This window comes from Mirounga leonina, unplaced genomic scaffold (genome assembly GCF_011800145.1).
Source record: "Mirounga leonina isolate KUSES-001 unplaced genomic scaffold, KU_Mleo_1.0 Mir_126, whole genome shotgun sequence".
Classification (NCBI taxonomy): domain Eukaryota; kingdom Metazoa; phylum Chordata; class Mammalia; order Carnivora; family Phocidae; genus Mirounga; species Mirounga leonina.
Window position 1 is genome coordinate 10,352,721 of NW_023270314.1, and position 21,179 is coordinate 10,373,899.

The following is a 21,179-nucleotide window of genomic DNA, read 5'->3' on the forward strand; positions in this document are numbered from 1 at the left end:
AAATGTATCTCTCTAGAAAAAACCAGCATCATGCAAACTCTAATTGAATTGGAGCTTCTCTTTTCTTGAGGCACAGGCCTTGTAATCTAGTTGTAGATCTACAAGAACCACTTTCATTCTCTGATGAGAAACTGAGGCTCAGCTCTGAGGAGACTTGCTCAAGTTCATATAGATGGGGATGGTGGGGGGCGTCTTGCGCTAGAATCTAGGTCCCTTACCTCCCAGTCCACTGCTTTTTTTTTTTTTTTTAAGGTTTTATTTATTTATTTGTGAGAGAGAGAATGAGAGAGAACACATGAGAGGGAGGAGGGTCAGAGGGAGAAGCAGACTCCCTGCTCAGCAGGGAGCCCGATGTGGGACTCGATCCCGGGACTCCAGGATCATGACCTGAGCCGAAGGCAGTTGCTTAACCGACTGAGCCACCCAGGCGCCCAATGAAACCTTGTTTATTTATTATTTTTTTTATAAAGATTTTATTTATTATTTGACAGAGAGAGAGAGCATATGAGAGGGGTTAGGGTCAGAGGGAGAAGCAGACTCCCCGCCGAGCAGGGAGCGCGATGCGGGACTCGATCCAGGGACTCCAGGATCATGACCTGAGCCGAAGGCAATCGCTTAACCAACTGAGCCACCCAGGCGCCCAGTCCACTGCTTTTTAAAAAAGTATGTTTCTTTCCTTCCTGACTACTGTTAATAGGCATCTGCGATATAAGCCATCACTAGTACTCCTATGTATTTTTAACTTTTTCTGAGAGGCATTTACAAATCAAAGGAGAGCCTTATCATTTCTCTTGTAGAAATTCCCGAGGGACTTCCCTGATGTTATCCATTTATATCCACTTTCTAGAGAAGAAAGTGTTGGCAGTGCTTTAAAAACAGTGATTATCCTTTCACAAAATGATCAGAGAACAAAGTTGCCTTTTTTTGATTGGTCACTTTTTCAGGTCTGTTTAGAGAACATTGCTTCATCCTTTTTTTCCTTTCACAAGTTACTGACACTGATTTAAACATTTGCTATACAAAGATTTATCCTGAGAGGGTGTGGGCAAGGCCATTCTACCCTGTGCATCTAAGAATTACCAACATTGAATCTGAAATATTGAATCACAACATACTCTAACTTAACATTGTAATTTCATCCATTTCTCTCTGTTAAAGATCTCTTCAGAGATTACAAGGCCTGTCCAAAATGAAATTTAAATCATGGAATTTTAAGACCATCAAAACTGGCTATTCGCATGTAAGTGTTGCTTCTATGGTCAAAGTACTTACATTTTAAATGCAGATGAGTATCTTTGACAAGCTGTTTACTAAACACCCTATCCCTTATGGACTGAAACAGACTGAGTTCTCAGTGAAGATGAGGAATCCTCCTACACATTAATCAACTTTATCTCTCGGTTCTTTGTTTTTTTATTTATTTTTATTTTTTATTCTTATGTTAATCCCCATACATTACATCATTAGTTTTTATCTCTCGGTTCTTTACAACTGTTTCAGTCTTTCTCCATTTTCCTGAAGCTTACTATCTTTCCTCCCTTGTCCTCCTCTTATGAGATGACTTCACTTCTACATGGAGAAAATAGAAACCATCAGAAGATAACTTGCTCAACCTCTACCACCAGATCCCTTGACATCCCAGATTTTCCCACCTTTCCCCCTCCCTCCTGTTGTAACAGAAGAAATACCTCTCTCCAACCCCAGGTTCACCCCACTGCCTGTTCAATGAATCCCAACTCCTCCAGTCTTGTGGAAGAGCTCATGAATATTATGATGTCACCTGCTTTCCCCTACATTTTCAACCACTCCTCAGCTGGCTCTTCCTTTTAAGGAATAAAAGTGCTCACATCTCTCCTATCTTGAAAAAAACCAAATCCCTCAACCCTACTCTCCCTTCCTGATAACACACTGTCATTCTCTTATCACACCTAAATTTGTTTGAAGAGTTGTCCACATTGTTGTTTCCACTTTATCTCCCACTTTGCTTTCCAATTAAATCTAGCTTTCTCCCACATACACACTGGAATTACCTTCTATAAATTTATCAGTCATTTTTTAACTATATAGATTGGCAGTTAGAGAAAAGATGCTTTGATACAGTTTTGAGTTAAAAAGTAGCTTGCAAAACATAGTGTAATCTGTTGGCTTCTTTGAGTGTATAGTTCTATGAATTTTAATACATGTGTAGATTCATGTAATTACTACCACAATACCTAAAAGGTCATTCAGCCCCTGAAACTCCTTCATGCTATGTCCCCCACCCCCGCCCCCTAAGTACTGATAACCATTGATTTGTCTTCCATCACTATAGTTTGTATCTTTTCAAGAATGTCATCTAATGGAATCATACAGTATGTGTTGTTTTGTGACTGTCTTCTTTCACTCAGCCTAATGCCCTTGAGATTCATCCAAGTTGTATTGATCCATAGTTCATTATTTTTTATTGATGAGTAATATTCCAATGTATAGATGTATCAAAGTTGACCCACTCACGCACTGAAGGACAGTTGAGTTGTTTCCATTTGGGGCCAGTTATGTCTAGAGCTGGCACAAAAATTTGCAGATTTTTGTATGAATATAAGTTTTTATTTCTCTAGGGTAAGTATATAGAAGTGGGATTGTTGGTAAATGTATATTTAATTTTATAAGAAAGTGCGAAACTGTTTTCCATAGGGCCTTTGCCATTTTGCATTCCCTCCAACAAGGTGTGAGACTTCTAGTTCCTACAGAGACTCTCCAGTACTGAGAATTGTTGGTATTTTTCATTTTAGCAATTCTAAGAGGTGTGTGGTGGTATCCTATCACAGTTTTAATATAGATTTTTCTATTGGCTAATAGGATTGAGCAGATTTTCATGTACCTATTTGTCATTTATGTATTCTCTTTGACAAAGTGTTCAACTTTAGCCCATTTTTAAATTGGTTTATTTTCTTACTGTTGAGTTTTGAGAATTCTGTATGTTTTCTGATTACGTATCTTTGCTGGATATATGATTTACAATTATTTTCTCCCACTCTATAGCTTGCCTTTTCATTCTCTTTACAGTTGTCTTTTACAGAGCAAAATGTTTAAAATTTTGATCCAGGCCAGTTTATCAATTTTTTTTTCATTTATGGATTATGATTTTGGTGTCCTATCCAAGAACTCTTTGCTTAACCCTAAGGTAATGAAGATTTTCTCCTATCTTCAAAAAGTTTTAAAGTTGTGTTACAGGATTTTTTTCCATTGGTGCCCGTGGTTCTGGGTCATGCCTCTCGGAAGAATGAAGAGGTAGACCAGATAGAGTGGTGGGCAGCAAAGCAAGATTTCTTGAGCAACAGCAAAGTGATAGTACAAAGCTACTGAGGAGGGAGGGGACCTGAGAGGGTTGCCACCAGAGTTTCTAAGTCTAGGGGATTTACGGGCTGTTTTAATCTGATTAAACATCCATGAGCATAACTATGTCTATTTAAAAATTCTGTTGGGATTTTTATTTTAATTGGGGATAATTGACGTCTTCATTATGTAGTCTTACAATTCATGAACAGGGTATGTCATTCTATTTAATTAGGTCTTCTTTGATTTGTCTTTCAGGATTTCATAATTTTGAGTATACATATCCTATACAAAATCTGTTAGATTTACACCTAAGTATTTTATTTTTTAGAATGGTTATAAATTTTTGTAAAATTTCAGTTTTCTATTGAACATTGCTAGTTTATAGAAATGCCATTGGCTTTTGCAGATTGACTTTGTATTCTACAACCTTACTAAATTCACCTGTGAATTCTAGGAAGATTTTGGTGGATTCTTTGGGATTTTCTACACAGATGATCATGACATATGCAACTAGAACAGTTTTATTTCTTCTTTTCCAGTGTGTATGCATTTCACTTCTTCTCTTTGTCTTATTGCACTGACTAGGACTTTTTAATACAATGGCGTATAGAAGTGGTAAGATGTCATAGTTGCTTTGTCCTCTATCTTAGGATGGGAAGCAAGCATTCCGTCTTTCACTATTAAGCATAATGTTAGCTGCGGGTATTAGTGTAGGTGCCTTTTTATTTATTTTTATTTTTAAAAAATTTTATGAATACATTTTATTTTATTAAACTTTTTTTTTTTTTTTTTAAGTAATCTCTGCACCCAATGTGGAGCTCAAATTCACAACCCTGAGATCAAGAGCCACATGCTCTACTGACTAAGCCAGCCCGGCGCCCCATTATAGATGTCTTTTTAAAGGAAATTCTCTTCTATTTCTAGTCTGCCTAGCTTTTTTAAAACTATGAATAGATACGAATTTTGTCAAATGCTTTTTCTGCATCAGTTCATATAATGTTTTTCTTCTTTAGACTGTCAACATGGTAGATTATGTTGATTGCTTTTCAAATATTGAAGAGGCCTTCCATTCCCAGGATAATCCCCATTTGGTTATGGTATATTACTCATTGTATTATTTTTGCATTCAATTTGCTAATATTTTGTTGAGGATTTTTGCATCTGTGTTCATGAGCAATATTGGTCTATGGTTTTCTTTTTAGTACTGTCTTTCTCTGGCTTTGTTATCAGTATAATTTTGGCCTCATAAAATGATTTGTGAAGTGTCCCTTTTCTATTTTCTGGGAGAGGTCTTGTGAAGTTGATGTTATATTTTTCTTTAGATGTCTGGTAGAACTTGCCAGTAAAACTATTTGATCCTGAAGATCTTTTTTTCAAAAAAAATTTAAGTAGACATTTAATTTCTTTTATAATGTTAGGACAGTTTGAGATCTGTATTTCGTCTTGGGTGTGAGTTACATTAGTTTGTGGTTTTTGAGGAATTGGTCATTTCATCTAAGTTGTTGAATTTATATGCAAAGGATGATTCATAGTATTTCCTTATTATCCTTTTCATGTCTGCAGGGTCTGTAGTGATAGCCTTCCTTTTATCTGATATTAATAATTTGTGTTTTCTCTATTTCTTTGTGAGTCTTGCTAGAGTTTAATCAATTTTACTGTTCTCAGAGAATCAGCTTTTGTTTCATTGATTTTTCTCTATTTTCCTATTTTCTTTTTTAATTAATTTATTTATTTTCTTTTAAAGATTTTATTTATTTGACAGAGAGTGAGAGAGGGAACACAAGCAGGGGGAGGGGTAGAGGGAGAAACAGGCTTCCGGCTGAGCAGGGAGCCTGATGCGGGCTCCATCCCAGGACCCTGGGATCATGACCTGAGCCAAAGGCAGACACTTAACGACTGAGCCACCCGTATTTTCCTATTTTCAATGTAATAATTTCTGCTTTTAAATTTTTAATTTCATTCTGCATGTTTAGCGTTTATTTTGCTCTGTTTTTGTTTTGTTTTGTTTTTAGTTTCTTAAAGTGGAAGCTTAGATTATTGATTCGAGATCTTTCTTCTTTTCTATTAAAGACATTTAATGCTGTAAATTTTCCTCTAAACAGTGCTGCTTCAATTGCATCCCACAAATTATGATGTTATATTTTCATTTCAGTTAAGTTCAAAACATGTTCTAATTTAGTAATTATTTTTTGACCCAAGGATATTTAGAAGTATGCTGTTTAATTTCCAAGTGCTTGGAAATATTCTTGTTTTCTATTATTGATTCCTAGTTTAATTTTATTATGGCCAGAGAATATATTTTGTATAATTTCAGTTTTTTTAAATGTCTAAGTTTGTTTTATGACCCAGGATATGGTCTATTTTGGCGAATGTCCCATGTGCACTGGAAAGGAATGTGTATTCTGTGTTCTTGGTTGGAGCATTCTATAAATACTGTTAAGTCCAGTTAGTTGGTGATGTTGTTCTGTTCCTTTATAACCTTGCCAATGCTGATTTTCTGTCTACTAGTTCTATTATTGAGAGGGGAATGATAAAATCTCCAACTATAATTGTGGGTTTGCCTACTTCTCCTTTCACTTTGGTCAGTTTTTGCTTCATGTATTTTTATGCTTTTTTTTGGGGGGGTGTATACACACTTAGGATTATTATATATTCTTATATATATTACATCATTATGTACATTACATTATTATGTGATGTGTCTCTTTGTCCTTGGTAATTTTCTTTGCTCTGAAGTCTGTGTTGTCTGATAGTGACTTTCTTTTGACTAGTGTTTGCATGATACGTATTTTTTCCATCCTTTCACATTAAATCTATCTGTATCATTATAGTTGAAGTGAGCTTCTTGTATTTCTATAACTGCATCTGAGTCCAGGGTCAAGTGGGGGGACGATGGAGAGAGGAAAAAGCTGTGACAGTTGGTTCCACTCTCTTAGAATGGTAGCTTCTCCGAGAGGAAGAAAGGCTCCCCTCTTGCGGAGTTTTGAGTCCTGTAAGCTCTCATTCATGACCAAGGCCACTGCCGCCATGACATTGCTTGGGGTGGGGCATGGCAAATGGAGAAAAGAGAGAGTTAAAATGGGGAAAGATCCCTGCAGCCTCTTTTAGCATTATGAGTTCCGTTTTTCAGAACTAGTGTTTTAGAGTGTTTTTCCTGAAGCTGTCTTTGTCTGCACCCTGACATCCACTACGGTTGACTAGAGAATACCGGGGGAGACAGGGGAGATGGTAAACTCCCTGCTGATGCTGTGGAACTTTGAAGTCCCCCTGCTACTATTTATTTTCCAGAGTCCTCAAATAGCTGTCTCATGCATTTTGTCCCAGGTTTTATTCAGTGTAAACAACAAGGCAGGCTGTGTTTGCCCCATTTTACCCAGACTCTGAATCTTCCATACCCTTTCAAATCCTTTAAAATTATTTTATTTTTGCTCAAGGACTCAACAGGGGAAGATGGTTAGCTTAGTGCTTCTAGAATGCTATCCTCAAGCCTTTTCCATGTTGAATCTGGTCTTCTGAATATCCAGGCTCAGATGTCCACTGATGAATTTTAAGTAAGTAAACCCTATGCAAATGTTCAGGGTTGTCTTGTTTGAATTCTCAGACTCTCTGACACTGGGTACTGCCCCGCACAGACTCCTTGTTGCACTCTTCCCATGCCTTCCATACTTCCACAATCTCCAGCTGCTTCTTCAGTATGGGCTTCTCCTGGTCTAGGTTGCAGACTTCTGGTTCTTCTTCACCCACAACTCTTCCTAGGTGGTCTCATCCCTCAGTTTTCCATCAGCTTGCTTATGGTTTTTAAGCACTTATCTCTAGTCCAGAGCTTCCTCTTGAGTTCATTTACATATAATTGCTCTCTAGATATTTCTGCTTCCATATATTGTAGGCACCACAAACTCACATTTCTCTATCTCAATAAAGGCACCCCCATATAGTCAGTCACCCACTAGAAACAAAATTACCCTTGAAACCCCATTGTTGGTTCCCTCCCAGAACATTAACTCAATCACTGAATTAATACTTCTCCTCCTCTCCCCCACCCCCCTCCCTCTTTTTTGTCAATTCCAGTGTCTTTTTTTTTTTTCCCAATGCACAAAGGTGCTTTTATTAAAGCACAGGGACACGACCCTGGGGCAGAAAGAGCTGCACTGCAATTGTGAGGAGCAATTGATTATATACTTTTAAGTTGGGGGGGTGGTACAGAGATAAAGGAAGTCTCTAAAGGGATTTTCCTTCGCTGTTGTCAAGCTAAGATTGCTTTAGATTGCTTTTTGCTTCTAGCAAAGCATTAACATTAAGGTAGCCCTGAGTTCCTTGAGGAGTGTTATACTCTGAATGTCTCAGATATTTATCAATGGTCTGCAAATTTTTATCTACATTTTTTTTTTTTGCTTTTGTTCTCCTTCTCATCTCCACCCCGCCCCCTTCTGCCCAACAGTTTCGACCCGTAAATCTTTAAGGTTGCTGAGAGTGGAAGGTCTTATCTTCTGTAACATCTTCCTGCTGAATAGAGGTACAGAGATGTCCCTGCCTATGAGTCAACATTGGTCAGTTGGGGAATTTATATATAGGAGTTATGAAAGGCAGAGGCAGCTGAATCCAAGGTAGACAACATATATGAATCTCCTGGAGTAGGAAGGTTCATCTGTCGACTAGATTCACCTCGGCTCCATCCCTCTCCTGCCACCTAGTCTGGGCCATTCTCCTGTCATCTAAAATATTTTACCTGGTCCCTTTGCACTTACTCTCACTTCCTTCCAATCTGTTTTCTTGTCTAGCTAGGGAATCTTTCAGAAATAGACATTTTATCTTGTCATTTCCCTCCTTAAATTTTGTAAAATGTTCGATTTCTCTAATGCTTCATTTCTTGAGTAAAGGTATTCAATGACTTAGTACCTGTCAGCCTCTCTGTATTAGTTTACTGTTATTGTATAACAAATGACCCTAGAATGTAATAGATTAAAACAGTACACATTTACTGTTTCTCAGTTTCCATGAGTCAGAAATCTGGGCACAGCTAACTGGGACCTCTGCTTCAAGGTTTCTCATAACCCTTCCATTAGAGTGTTGGCCTGGGCTGGGCTCTTAAAGGAAGGCTCATCTGAGGAGGGATTTGCTTCCAAGATCATTTACATGAATGTTGGCAGGAATCAGTGACCCTGAGGGCCTTAGTTCTCTCCTGGCTTTTGGCTAGAAGCCTCCGCCTTGACATGGACTTCTCCAGCAAGGCAACTTCCTTCATCAAAGTCAGCGGGAGAGGGTCTCCTAACAACACAGAAGTCACCTCTTTTTTACCTAATCAAGGACGTAACAGCCCATCACCTTTGCCATTATCTGTTGGTTAAAAGTCTCGAGTGAGATCCAGCTCACTCTCAGTGGGAGGGGGTTATACAAGGATGTAAATGCTGGTAGGTGTTGATCACAGAGTGATCTGTAAAGTCCGTCTACCATAATCTCTCACCTTCTTTTTCACATCTCCTCTCTTAATCTCTCTGTGCGCTTTCTGTATTGTTACCTAAACTTTTCCAATTTACTGAATCTCTGTTCAGTGGGGTCTAGTCTACTATATAACCTATACATTGAGTTTTGTCAATTATTATATTTTTTGTTTCTATGCTTTCCACCTGGATTGAAAGAGGCCCATTCCCTTTCCTTAAATTCCTGTTATTTTCCTCTTTTATCTCTTTGGGTGTTTTAAATCAACTTATTGTAAAGCCTCCTTTATTTTTCTCTTTTATTTATTCTTTCTTAGGTGAGAATCTTCCCACTCCATCTTCTGTCTCTCATGACCGTAATCTCAGTGTGCTTTGTAATTTTTAAAATCTATGAGTGTGTCTTCAGTGGGACTTATCTTCCATGGCAACACATGGAAGTTGCATTTATATACTTGTTTCTAGAGACATCACTATGAGAGTGATTTTTCAGTTGCCTCTGTCTAAAACTCTATAATACATACAGGTTCTAAAACAAGTTTTCTTTCTTAAGTTTTTTTCTCTTTCTTGTTTTTTCTCCTATTCTCTTACCATTCTTCTCACTTGCCTTTGCTGGCTCCTTCATTCAGCTCCCTGGTTCAAAATACTTGAATTCTACAGTGCTCTGTCGTACATAGTCTTCTCTTCATCATCAACATGCAGTCACTTGGCTTTAAATTTTATCTGTATTGGGTGATTCACAAATCTATCTTTCTCTCTCTCCAACCATGATCTACACACTTAGCTATTAAATGTCTAATTCAGAAGTTTGATATTTAATAGTCATCTCAATCTTAACATTACTGAATTGTTTACTTGAGTATATTCATAATGCTGAAGTGAAGGAGGCAATAGAGAGGTGGCATTTGAAGATAAAGAAGACAAAACTAATTCCAGATACTAGCTCAGTGGTCCTCAGCTTCAGAGTTTGAATGTGAGAAGAATTCAGTAATAAATCCAGATTCCTAGGCTACATCTCCAGAGATTCTGCTTTGGTAGTTCTAGGCTGGGATGTAGGACTCTGCATCTTAATATCCCAGGTGATTCTGATGCAGGGATCTAAGCACAACACTTTGAAAAACTTTTTCCTGCCTAATGGTTATGGTGGGGTTCCTAATATCATGCTGCCAACTGGGTTCCCGTTATTTAAGGACAGGGCATGAGTAAGTCTTTCCCCATACACAACTGGGTAAGTCTGGGAAATTTTAATTGTGTTACAATTGGACTTAAAATTAGATTTTTTTCACCTTTCCTTTTAGGCCAGTTTTAGCACAAGAGACATTTGTTGGTTGCACTAACCTATCTTATTTAAATAAAGTGGCTCTGACAAGATTTGCTGTGATTGATAGCAGAAAAAAAGAAAGAGTGAAGATGATTATGTAACTTTCCCAGTTCTTTATTCATCTCTCCTCATATATCTGCCTTCTCTGATCTAAGCCGTATCTAAGCTGTAAGCACTTCTTTCTTTCTTATTGAAATTCCTCATTCCCCACTATTTTATCTTTTACTTCCTAAATCTTGTAAGGCCCTGTCTTTTTGCATGTTAATCTTTATTAACATGCCCATTTTAATGGCACTATTGTGGCAGATATAGTTTTCATGCTACTGAACATTATAGATTCCTCTTTTTGGTAGAAGGGCCAGTCCCTCAGGTGAGAAACCCAAATTCATTCAAGCAGATAGTATGCCTTTCCCAAAACAACAGGCCATCTTTAAATGAGGAGTATTAAAAATTAAGCCAACTAAGATAAAAACAGTACATCCATTCTATTTCTTAACTCCAAGTTGACCACTTCTTTGTTGCTCTTTGCCAGAGTGAGAGAGAGGGAGAGAGCGCATGAGCAGGGGTGAAGGGCAGAGGGAGAGGGAGAAGCAGACTCCCTGCTGAGCAGGGAGCCCAGTGATGTGAGGCTCCTCCCAGGGCCCTGAGATCAGGAGCAGAGCCGAAGGCAGGTGCTTAACTTACTGAGCCACCCAGGCGCCCCTAGATTCAGTTCTCTAAGAAGGGAAGGAAGAAAGAGCTCTCTTTTCAGAAATACAGAAAATCTTCCAGGACACTGTAGTATTAGTGAGTTAATTCCTTTTAGTAAAGTTCTAAAGGAACATCTCATGGTCAGAAAGTCAATATACATCTAAAACATTTTAGCACCATTCTCCATTAATAAAACAGTGCAAGAATAATAACATTGCAGTGCCCTGTTCTGAATTTCATAAATTATACATGTTCCTAATGACAGTTTCATTTCCAAATCTGAAGAACTCTTATCAGAGAAACAAAATTTATAGGTATTTCAAGGTCATCACTGTCAAGTCATCATCTTTGGCAAATTATGGTAGCTTGGTATGCTTTTTAAAAAGTTATAGTCTATTAACAAACTCAGGACTGAAGATATGATGATTAGTTTCTATTACTATTTCAGAATTCACATGAAATATAATTGTGATTTGAATGATTTGAAAGGCTAAAGTCACTGGTACCCAAAGATGATTCCCAAACTGTCTGTTCCATCATGGAAAAAAAGCACTGAAGCTGACTAAAAAATCACCTGTCTTTATATCCCTAAGCAAAAGTTTAAAGCATATTTCAGGAAGAATTGCTGAAGAGGCTAGAAATATATGCTGGTCACAAAAGGCTTGATGGAGGGCAAAAGCTATAAAAACTAGCAGTTCCTCTACTATAAATATTCAGTAAGAATTCTAGGCATCCCAGAATTCTTGTAAAAAGAGGTAAGGAATTTTCTAAGGACAGTATTTGTACAGCTTACTGTTGCCATCAACATACCAAGGGAAAATTGGGGTGCCTAGGGTTGCTAGGCACTATGTGGGTGGCATTATTATGTTGTGATCTGCTTACTCTGCTGATCATCTTATATAGAAGATCTTAAGTTTGCTTTTCTTTGTTTTTTTTTTTTTAAGATTTTTTATTTATTTGAGAGAGAGAGAGAGAACATGAGCAGGGGAGGAGCAGAGGGAGAGGGAGAAGCAGACTCCTTGCTGAACAGGGAGCCTGATGCAAGGCTCAATCCCGGGACTTGGGGATCATGACCTAAGCTGAAGGCATCTGCTTAACCTACTGAGCCACCCAGGCCCCTTAAGTTTGCTTTTCTAATTGATGCTTGACCTAGTGATATTCTTTTGGCTTACGTGTACATGTTATCTCTTTCCTCCTGTGGCCAATGACAAATAGGAGAAAGAGTTATTCAGGTCCATGGATATTTACCTAACAGAAGAAATAAAGGTGAACGTATTTCGTTATCTGGACAGCCATATTAGTGAGTAAGAAGGAGAGAATGGATGTTGTTACAGAATTGGAAGTTGCAACCATAATGAGTCTCCTCAGATTTCTGTCCTCAGCTTAAAATATTCTACAAGCATTTAAAAAAATTATACATTGCTAACTATAAGCAAGATAAAATAAGTATAAAATAAGAATTGTATGAAAGGCTATTGATTAAAGGGAGGAAAGCTTAACTATTACATAAATGGTTATTTGAGGAACAGATAGGACATTCAGGAATAGAAGCTCAACTGGGTGTTAGACCTGGGATTGTATATAAAGGAGGAAATTCTGGACTAAAAGACATATAAGAATATCTGATAAATAGGACTTTTTCAAACTATACCCACTTCTGTCTACCCAAAGTCTCTGAGATGCCTCCATACCACCAAATGTGTTCTATTTGTGGGAAAATGAAGCAGGGGAAAAGGTGGAGACCAACTTATCTAAATTCTTCACAAGTGTTAAAGCTGCCTGGAGACAGGTAATTCTCTTTATCAGATATTTCTACTCATCTCAGTGAAGGTCTTTGATTTTTGTTTTCGCCTTCTCCTCGTTTCAGGGTGCTTTTCAGGAAATAATGATCAGTTCGTGGCAATTCATCAGAAGAAGAATGGGAAGCCAGCATTCGTTTATCACCATTCACAAGACATTGAGAAGAGCCTGGACATAACTCCACAAAAGATATATAAACATAGCTACCATTCCTCTTCTAAAATGCAAATAAACAAACAGCACCAAATTGTTAATTCAGCATTTCCTAGACCTGCATACGACCCATCTCTCAATCTGCTGGCCATGGCTGGTCAAGATCTTGAAGTGGAAAACCTTCCAATCCCTGCAGCAAATGTAATTGTGGTGGTAAGTATTGCGTTATGCTGGCGCTGATACTTTCCTCTGTGGTTGTTGCTTGAAAACAAAACCTAATGGTGAATAGTTATCATCGGATCTCAATGATTCTTTACCCCAGCACTTCTCATTCCTTGATATGTCTTTTCTTTTTTGTTACTTGATTATTGTCTTTTGGCTTCCTCTTGAATGTAAGCCCATGAAATAAGAAACCTTGTCGTATGCTCTGTGCAGAGCGCAGTGCCTGGCACATGTGGGTACTTAATAAATATTTGGAAGGCAGCAATGCTCACCACTATACCACCAACACTGCACAGTACTTAATAAATATTTGAATAAAAAATGGCTTTAGGAAGGACTTGCAGTTACAGCAGATAATATTCTGCACTGAGCCTCTGTCTTCTGTGATAATCTGTTCTAAGCAGATAGGCTAAGTCTCAGTTTATATAAACAAATAGTACTTCCTGAAGATCTCTGGGTACTTGTCTCAAATTGTAACAAGTGAAGAGACCACTGAAAGGAAGGGGTGTTGTGTGTGGGGAGGGTAGTTTTCTGTCACTGGAATAAATAAGATGGTTTGGGAGTAATTGATGGATAATATTCCTCATATCCCTGAGCAGGCATTAGCCTTTATTAATCAAGATGATGCAGTGATTCCATTGCTTGTATTCTTAGGGTATGTAACCCAGGCCAGAGTTTCCCAATTTATGGAGATATCACAGCTTAAATACATGCTGAGGTTGACGCCCTGTTTAGACTACAGTGCCTCTTAAGTTTAAGGTCACAACAGGAGGATACGCATTAAAACAACAAATCAGTAGCTAAATGGTTCTTATTGCATTTCTGCCCCCAAATATAATCAAATATGTTGACTTTTAAGGCCAAGATCATTCAATTAAACCATGTTTACATTTTGACAATCTCTCTATGAGCCAAATGTAATTAAATCTAACAAACTTTTTTTTTCCTTTCCTTTATTTTTTATCTACTACATATAGGACACTTGGTATTGACAATCAAAATCTATTCAATGATGCTTTCAACTAGCATGCACTGAGTATTTATTATGATCCTGTTGTCATTTGGGGGATCCTGAAATAGAGCAAATGAAATGGAATCTCTGGCTTTGCTTGGGAAATGTCTGAGAGGAAATGTCAGTAATTCAATTAAAAAATCATAAATTGAGAACGCAAGATGAGCTCTTGTTACAAAATATGTGGGTCACTTGGCTCCTGAAATACTTGAAAAAATTTTGCGCATTTACATAAGTAACAGATGTTCTGAAGGTGAAAGCCATGTACTCTGTCTATTTGGTGAAGATAAATGATGATAATGATGTGGCTGTATCTGGATGTGCCTGTGTTAATGCGAAGGCTCATGGGAGATATTTCCTCTGGTGACCATCATATTCCCATTGTTGTCAACTCTTAAAGTCACTGTGAATTACTGTTCAAGAGGTTTGTTCTGTCTTATAATGTCATGTACTGTCTAGTTAATTTCATATTATGGAGGATAAAAGGCATCAGTGAGGAATTCTGGCAGGTCATTTCACTTTTAGCTTGTTTGTGGTTTGGAAACTCATGAAGAAGCTGTGCTTTTTCTTACGGGTGATGATTAGTTGAAGGCAATAGGTGATTTTGCTGTATTAGGCTTCCCTAACCTCCTTGATCTAGTCTCTAACCATGCTGTGGCTATGCTGGCTTGCAACAGTTACTAGTGTTAATGTTTCCTGTAATCTCTTGGCATTACTTATGCAGGTGTGATTTAGTAGGAAAACCAGGAAAATAGGGTTATTTTTTAATAAATCAGTAATGTTCTACTGACTCAAAAAGTAGACAGTCACCATTCAGTCAAGTATCAGCTGGTTTGAAGTTTCATTCTGTCCAGAAAAGAGGTTTAGAAATGAAGTATAGATAATGAAAGGGAGATAACTCTGGTGGCTAAATGACTTTGATAGAGTAATTGATGATTGTGTAGCTAAGGTGTACATGTGTTTTATATGTGTATACACACACACACACACACACAGAGTATTACTTGAGGAATATTGCAGGGGTACCAAAGAATTATTTTATGGCTTAATTGATACCAAAATGAGTAGTGTTTCTTAGTATTAGTTTCCTGAATTAGAGAAATTACCAGGATTTTTTTTTTTTCAGCCAGAGTAAAAACACCAGTGCTAAATTCATATATATATTTATATATATATATATATTCATGCAACTTTTAAGGATTCCATTGAGAGGGAGAGATGACTTTTTTCCTCTTCCTATATTTTTTTCTCTCCCTCTTGTTTCTGACATCATTAAGACAGTGAATTATAGAATGAGAAATTTAACAGGGACATGAGAGATGTATGTGTCACTCCTTTCCTGATTCCCAGTTGGCTCCACAAAGCATTTCATTAGAGCATTTATCCACAAATGAATTTTTTCCCTTTTCGTCCTTTCTTTTATGATCAGGGAAATCTGTAGTTCATTTATTCCAAGGAAACAGTGTAATTAGAATGTTTATCCCAAAGAATGCTAATTACATTTCAGAAGCTCAATTAAGAAGCTGTTATTAGGATTTCTGTACAAATGCAATATAGAGGGAATATGAATGTCCTCAAGGTCAGTGCTGTAGAAGGAGTCAAAAAAATGGCTTTAAACAAATATGTGCTGGAAATTCCGTAGTTATACATCAGGCCACAAGACCATGACATTGGGAAGGAGAGAATCTAGAGGTATGAATGAAAATGGTAGCATGGAAGCAGCTGCAGGATTTTCCAGTTCAGCAAGTTCAGTCTAGGTTGCTGAGTGAAGAATGTTCTAGCCTGGGAAAAATCTGAGAAAACTGGGACTAGGAAGGCTTTGAAATCTAAAAGGTGGGGGGATTATGGCTTACTTCATAGGATGATCTTCATAGGAAGGAAAATAAAAGGAAGAAAAAGGAGAAGGGATAGGAGGAAGAGGAGGAGGATGAGAAAGGAAAGTGGAGGGGAGAAAATGGGAAGGGATGAAGGTAGGGAGGAAGGAAGGGGGAGGAAAGAGAGGATACAGTGGCAGTTCTTAGGACAGGGGGAAGACTTCTCTAAGCACATAAGAAGATGATGGAGAGTTTCCAGGAGCCTCAGATGGTCTCTGTGAGTTTTCTAGAGTCCTAAATCTTCTTGTCTTGCTCACCATTCACCCAGACCAGCACACAGACATTCTCTGATTTTTTGACACAAACTTTCTTTGAAAATATTTTTATCAAGCAGTTGATTTAGAAGACGATTAAAACCAAATGCTTTGGATAGCTGGGTTTCAGTTACATCCTGAGATCTGCGTTATGCCTCACTTCAGCTTGGTTCTGCTGTTGACCAGTTTTTGAGTTTCATCTTACGGGGAAAGAGATAATTTCTAGATGTGATCTGAAGGACTTAGAAGGTCCAGCTTTCTCATTGCTTTGACACAATAAATAAATTTTGTAGCATTTCATGTGTTATGTGGCATTTCATGTGTTTTGTAGCATTTCGTGTATTATGTGGGTAAGTAATGGTTGGGTACTTTGTCAAAAGACATACTATTATTTGTTTTTTTGGGAAAGATTTTATTTATTTTAGAGAGAGGGAGCAAGCAGGGGGAAGAGCGGGCACAGGGGGAGGGGGGGAGGGAGAGAATCTCCCTCAGACACCACGCTGAGCGCAGAGCCCGATGACCCTGAGATCATGACCTGAGCTGAAACCAAGAGTTGGACGCTCAACCAACTGAGCCACCCAGGTGCCTCAAAAGATATATTGTTTTAATCATAATTTTGTATTTGTGTAGGGAATGTCCCAAAAGGTGATTTAACCTATGTACCTACCATTGGAATTCTACCATATCAGGGAAGGTTTATTAGTTAGGAATATTTGGTGGCAAGTGACAAGAATCCAGTCCAAACCAGAGAAAATTCATGGTTCAGGTAACAAACATTTCTGTAGTATGTATAGCTTTAGGTATGGTTTGACAAAGACAAATAACTGACCAGGATCAGTCTCCCAGCTCTGCTTTCCCTGGGGTGACTTCATTCTCAGACTGATTCTCTTTTCTTCATCTCAGCGTGGTTTCCTGAAACGTCTGGAGTTTTATCCTTGCAGGTTCATAGTTAGTGGAAAAAAATTGCCCTTTCACAACCATCAGTAATATCCTGGGCATCTCTATGACTAGTCCAATTTAAGTTAATTATTCACTTCATCCCTGAACAACTTTCAGCCCGGTGATAATATTAGGCTAATTATCTCAAACCTAAACTACATGCCCCACCCCTAGAGCATCCCTAAAAGCCCACAAGCTGTTTATGAAAGGGGAGGTTACTTGAATAAAAATTGAGACGCTATTAACAAGCAAAGATAGAATAGATGTCAGATGCCAGTTAAATGTATGCTAAAGCAGAGTATCTGGACTTCAATTTTTATTAAGACACAATAGCCCCTTCAAGAAATAATGAGGATATGAGGACTTACAACTTGGCCTCAATAATGTGATTCTTGGACTCAGGAATGGGTGACTTAGGTTGTACGCTAAACTTTCTGACAGTGGCCCTATTAGGCAGCAAATTTTCTCTGACAGAGGAGATAATTCAGGTGCCTGGGCAATGTCCCAACACCCAGACTATTTGCCAGTTAGGATTTAGTGTAATCTGTTAGATGTGTGGTCCTATGTCTCAAGAATGTCTCAAATTTGTGAAAACCACTGTTGCCCGTGTACAGTTTTTGATGCTGCTTATATTGGGGGGGGGGGCAAGAATGCATGTTGAGCTATAGTGGAGGCAGGTGCATGGGCTCATTCCTGAGCTTAGTGACTGGCTCATGGTGAGCAACTCACAGAAAGTGTGATTCAAATGCAGGCTTTCGGAAAATTATGAATTATTTTATGTGAAGTGTATTGGGGTCAAATACTAAATACTGAGTCCAAAATGCTAAATGGATGTAAGACACAAGCCTACTGTAATGAAGAATGTGACTCAGATGTCTTCCAATAGCCTTGGGACGCTTGTCCCAAGTTCATAGAGGGAAATAAATATAAAAGCCTGAGAGAAGAATGTACTATGGTGGTACCTTTGTTAAATAATAAAATGTGTAACTCTTTTTCTTGATTTTCAAGTAAATGTAGTCATGGTTTAGAAACTTCTTTTCTGTCTTCCTTGAAAATGGTATTTTGTCCATAGACCCTACCAATTTTGTCATTTTGGATTTGATCTGTGTATTAGTTGTTTATTATTGCATAACATATAACCTCAACATGTAACAGTTTCAAACGGGAGACAGTTCTGATTTCACAGAGTTTCTGAAGGTCAGGAATCTGGGAGCAGATTAGCTGTGTAGTTCTTCTGCCTCAGGGGTTACTGCAGTCAAGCTGTCAGCGGGGGCTACCTCTGCGTACTTGACTGAGCTGAAGGCTCCACTTGCAAGCTCTCTCACATGGCTGTTGGCAGGAGACTTCAGTTCCTCAACACGTGGACATCTCCACAGGGCTGCTCACAACATGGCTTCCTTCAGAGCATGCGAAGAGAGAGAGACACCACACTACCATGATGACCTAGTCTCCAAATCACACAACATCTTTCTCACTTTTTCTTTTCATTAGGAATGAGCCACTGGGTCTAACCCATACTCATGGGGAGGGGACTACAGGGAGCATGAATACCAGGAGGCCCGGATCATTGGGGATTATCTTAGAGTTTGGGTACCACGATCTTCAAAGCAAAATTGGGGCATCTTTGTATTATGCCGTGGCTTGTTACATACTCTTACCTATGAACTTCAGGAAAAGTAACTGTATGCTGAAACCAAAGGTAAATTTACAGAAATTTCATCATATAATGATGGAAGAAACTATTGTCTATGAAGGACCTTCAAGCATCAGAAAACCCTCATGATTAGTTTCCAGTGCACAGATAAAGAAATTAAGGCCCCGTATCAGTAACTTTCTCCAGGTTCTACAGTTAATAGTAAGTGCTACCGGCAGAATACAAATCCAAATTGGTCTGACTTCAAAAGTCAAACATTTTAAATTTTACCATAAGCCATTTGCTTTGGGAAACTATTGTACACTTTCTCAATAGACGATTTAACTTTATGGATTACACTTTATTTAAGCTAATGACAATGTTCATTTTTATCCTCTTAAAGTATACTCATTGATACCCACAAATAAATGTTGAAGCCAGAGAATAAAAGGTATAAGATCCATCATGGCCAGTCTAGAGATTATAATCAGAAAGGAATTATAGTGTCAAATTAGATTTTATTTTTAAGAAAGTCTAGAAAAAGAAATTCTGTAATCTACTTCAGAAATTTGGCTAAATTTTTGCTCTTTTCGTAACCTAAATTAGCTTCATGTTAAGCTATCAGATCTTCTTATATAATCACCTTTCTTTTTATCCCAAATGTTTGCATTCTGGAAAGCTTTGTGCTTAGAGTCTCCAGATATTATTGTGCCCGTGCAAATTGTCTTGAAGTAGAAATTTCGTTCTTGAGCTTGGCATAATTGTCACCATCTGTTGCTTTTCTCCATTTCTCATTACTAAAGCAGCAAGGAGGATGCTGGAACACATTCTGTCAATGCTACAGGTCAAGCTGAGGCAATATCTGTGTGAAGTTTTGACACTGGACCACTTAGTGCATCTGCTTGTTTTGGATCATTTAGAGTCAACATTAGGATGACTGGAGTCTTAAGAGAACTGGTTTAATTGATTATCATACTAATTGGATATTGGATACTTAGTAATATTTTTGTTTTGACTCCCAAAGTACTGTACTTTCATAGAGTTTCAGAATATTTAGAAATAAAGAGAAGGAAAAATAGGAATAAAAATAATCCTTAACTGTTAGATAATAATGTCATATTGATATATGTATCGGTATAGTCTCATATGTATAGGTATGGACTATTTTACAGATATATGGAATCTGCATACATAAAGCTTGCAGGGTTTTTTTTTTTTTAAGATTTTATTTATTTGAGAGAGAGAGAGCGTGAGACAGAGAGAGATCTTGAGCAGGGGGCAGAGGGAGAGGGAGAAGCAGACTCCCTGCTGAGCAGGAAGCCTGATGCGTGACTCGATCCCAGGACCCTGGGATCATGACCTGAGCCTAACTAAGGCAGATGCCTAACTGACCAGCCACCCAGGCACCCCTGCAGTTTTTTGTTTTTTTTTTTTACTTAGTTTATATTTTGGACATCTTTTGGTGCCATTAACTGTCTTTATAAAGCATCATTTTTAACAACTGCTAAAAATTCCATTGTATAATAGATTTACCATTTTATGTATTGACTTACATTCCCAACACACTCAGTGGTTTAAGGCAGCTAATTCTGAGGAGAAATAAATGTTGACTGTGACAAACATAGTATTCTTTTCATTGCAACTGCCTGGTTAATTTTTTTTTTTTTTTAATTTTATTATGTTATGTTAGTCACCATACAATACATCATTAGTTTTTGATGTAGTGAGCTTATCCTAAGGGAAACTACTCTTTTTATAAACTCTATATGTAATTATAATATGAGGTCTATTTTTTCTCTTGCTTGGCCAAATTATTTATGTTCCATCAACCTTAAATCTAAAGCAAGGGAAATACTTAAAGCAATCAAAGAAGTTAGTAGGACAAAAAAGAGGATATTCTGTTAAGAACACATAAATGTTGTATTTCAGGATTTTTCATTTGAGGAAGTTGGAAAATTCTGCATGTCTTTATGTTGGCGCCTAAAAACTCTTTGTAATCTAAAATTTCCCCAATAGTGTAAAAACAAATGGTGTCAGCAGATGAACAAAGAAAGTATCTTTCCTTTGGAGCAAATATTTTCTTGTCTGGTCTCTCTCTAAAAATGGTGCTGTGGGGTTTTCCAGTTGTTAAGAACTGTTCTCTTATACCCTCTGTGAGTGACTTTGTCTCTTTTTCTTTCTTTTCTTCTTTCTTTCTCTGTTTCTTTCTAATCATAAATCCTATGAAGCATGTTTAGGGTTTCTATTTGTTTTGTTGTTGTGACTATAAAATGCTCCACTTTAAAATCTAACTGCTAATGGATAATTAGACTGGACTTTCTGGGCTTCTGACCCTGCCTGGTCATGATCAGTTTGGTACCATTTTTAGTTCCTTCAACTTGATCTCTATAGGTCTGATGGCAGAAACAATTTGTTCCTTTGTCTGGTTTTAGGAAAACACAGGAGCTAAAAGTCTTTGGAAGGTTCTTTCCCCTGACAAAGTTACGAAGCTTCCTCATCGGCAGCTTTTACCTTTAGTAACAGCATAGCAT

General features: G+C 37.8%; 1 protein-coding gene across 1 annotated transcript in view; it reads left to right on the top strand.

The window, feature by feature from the left end:
• Positions 1 to 21,179, top strand: part of PTPRR (protein tyrosine phosphatase receptor type R) — a 239,850-nt gene that overhangs the window by 11,983 nt on the left and 206,688 nt on the right. Inside the window, exon 2 of the mRNA XM_035002132.1 lies at positions 12,629 to 12,927. Within this exon, the coding sequence (XP_034858023.1) occupies positions 12,629 to 12,927 (299 nt within the window). The remainder of the gene's footprint in view (positions 1 to 12,628; positions 12,928 to 21,179) is intronic.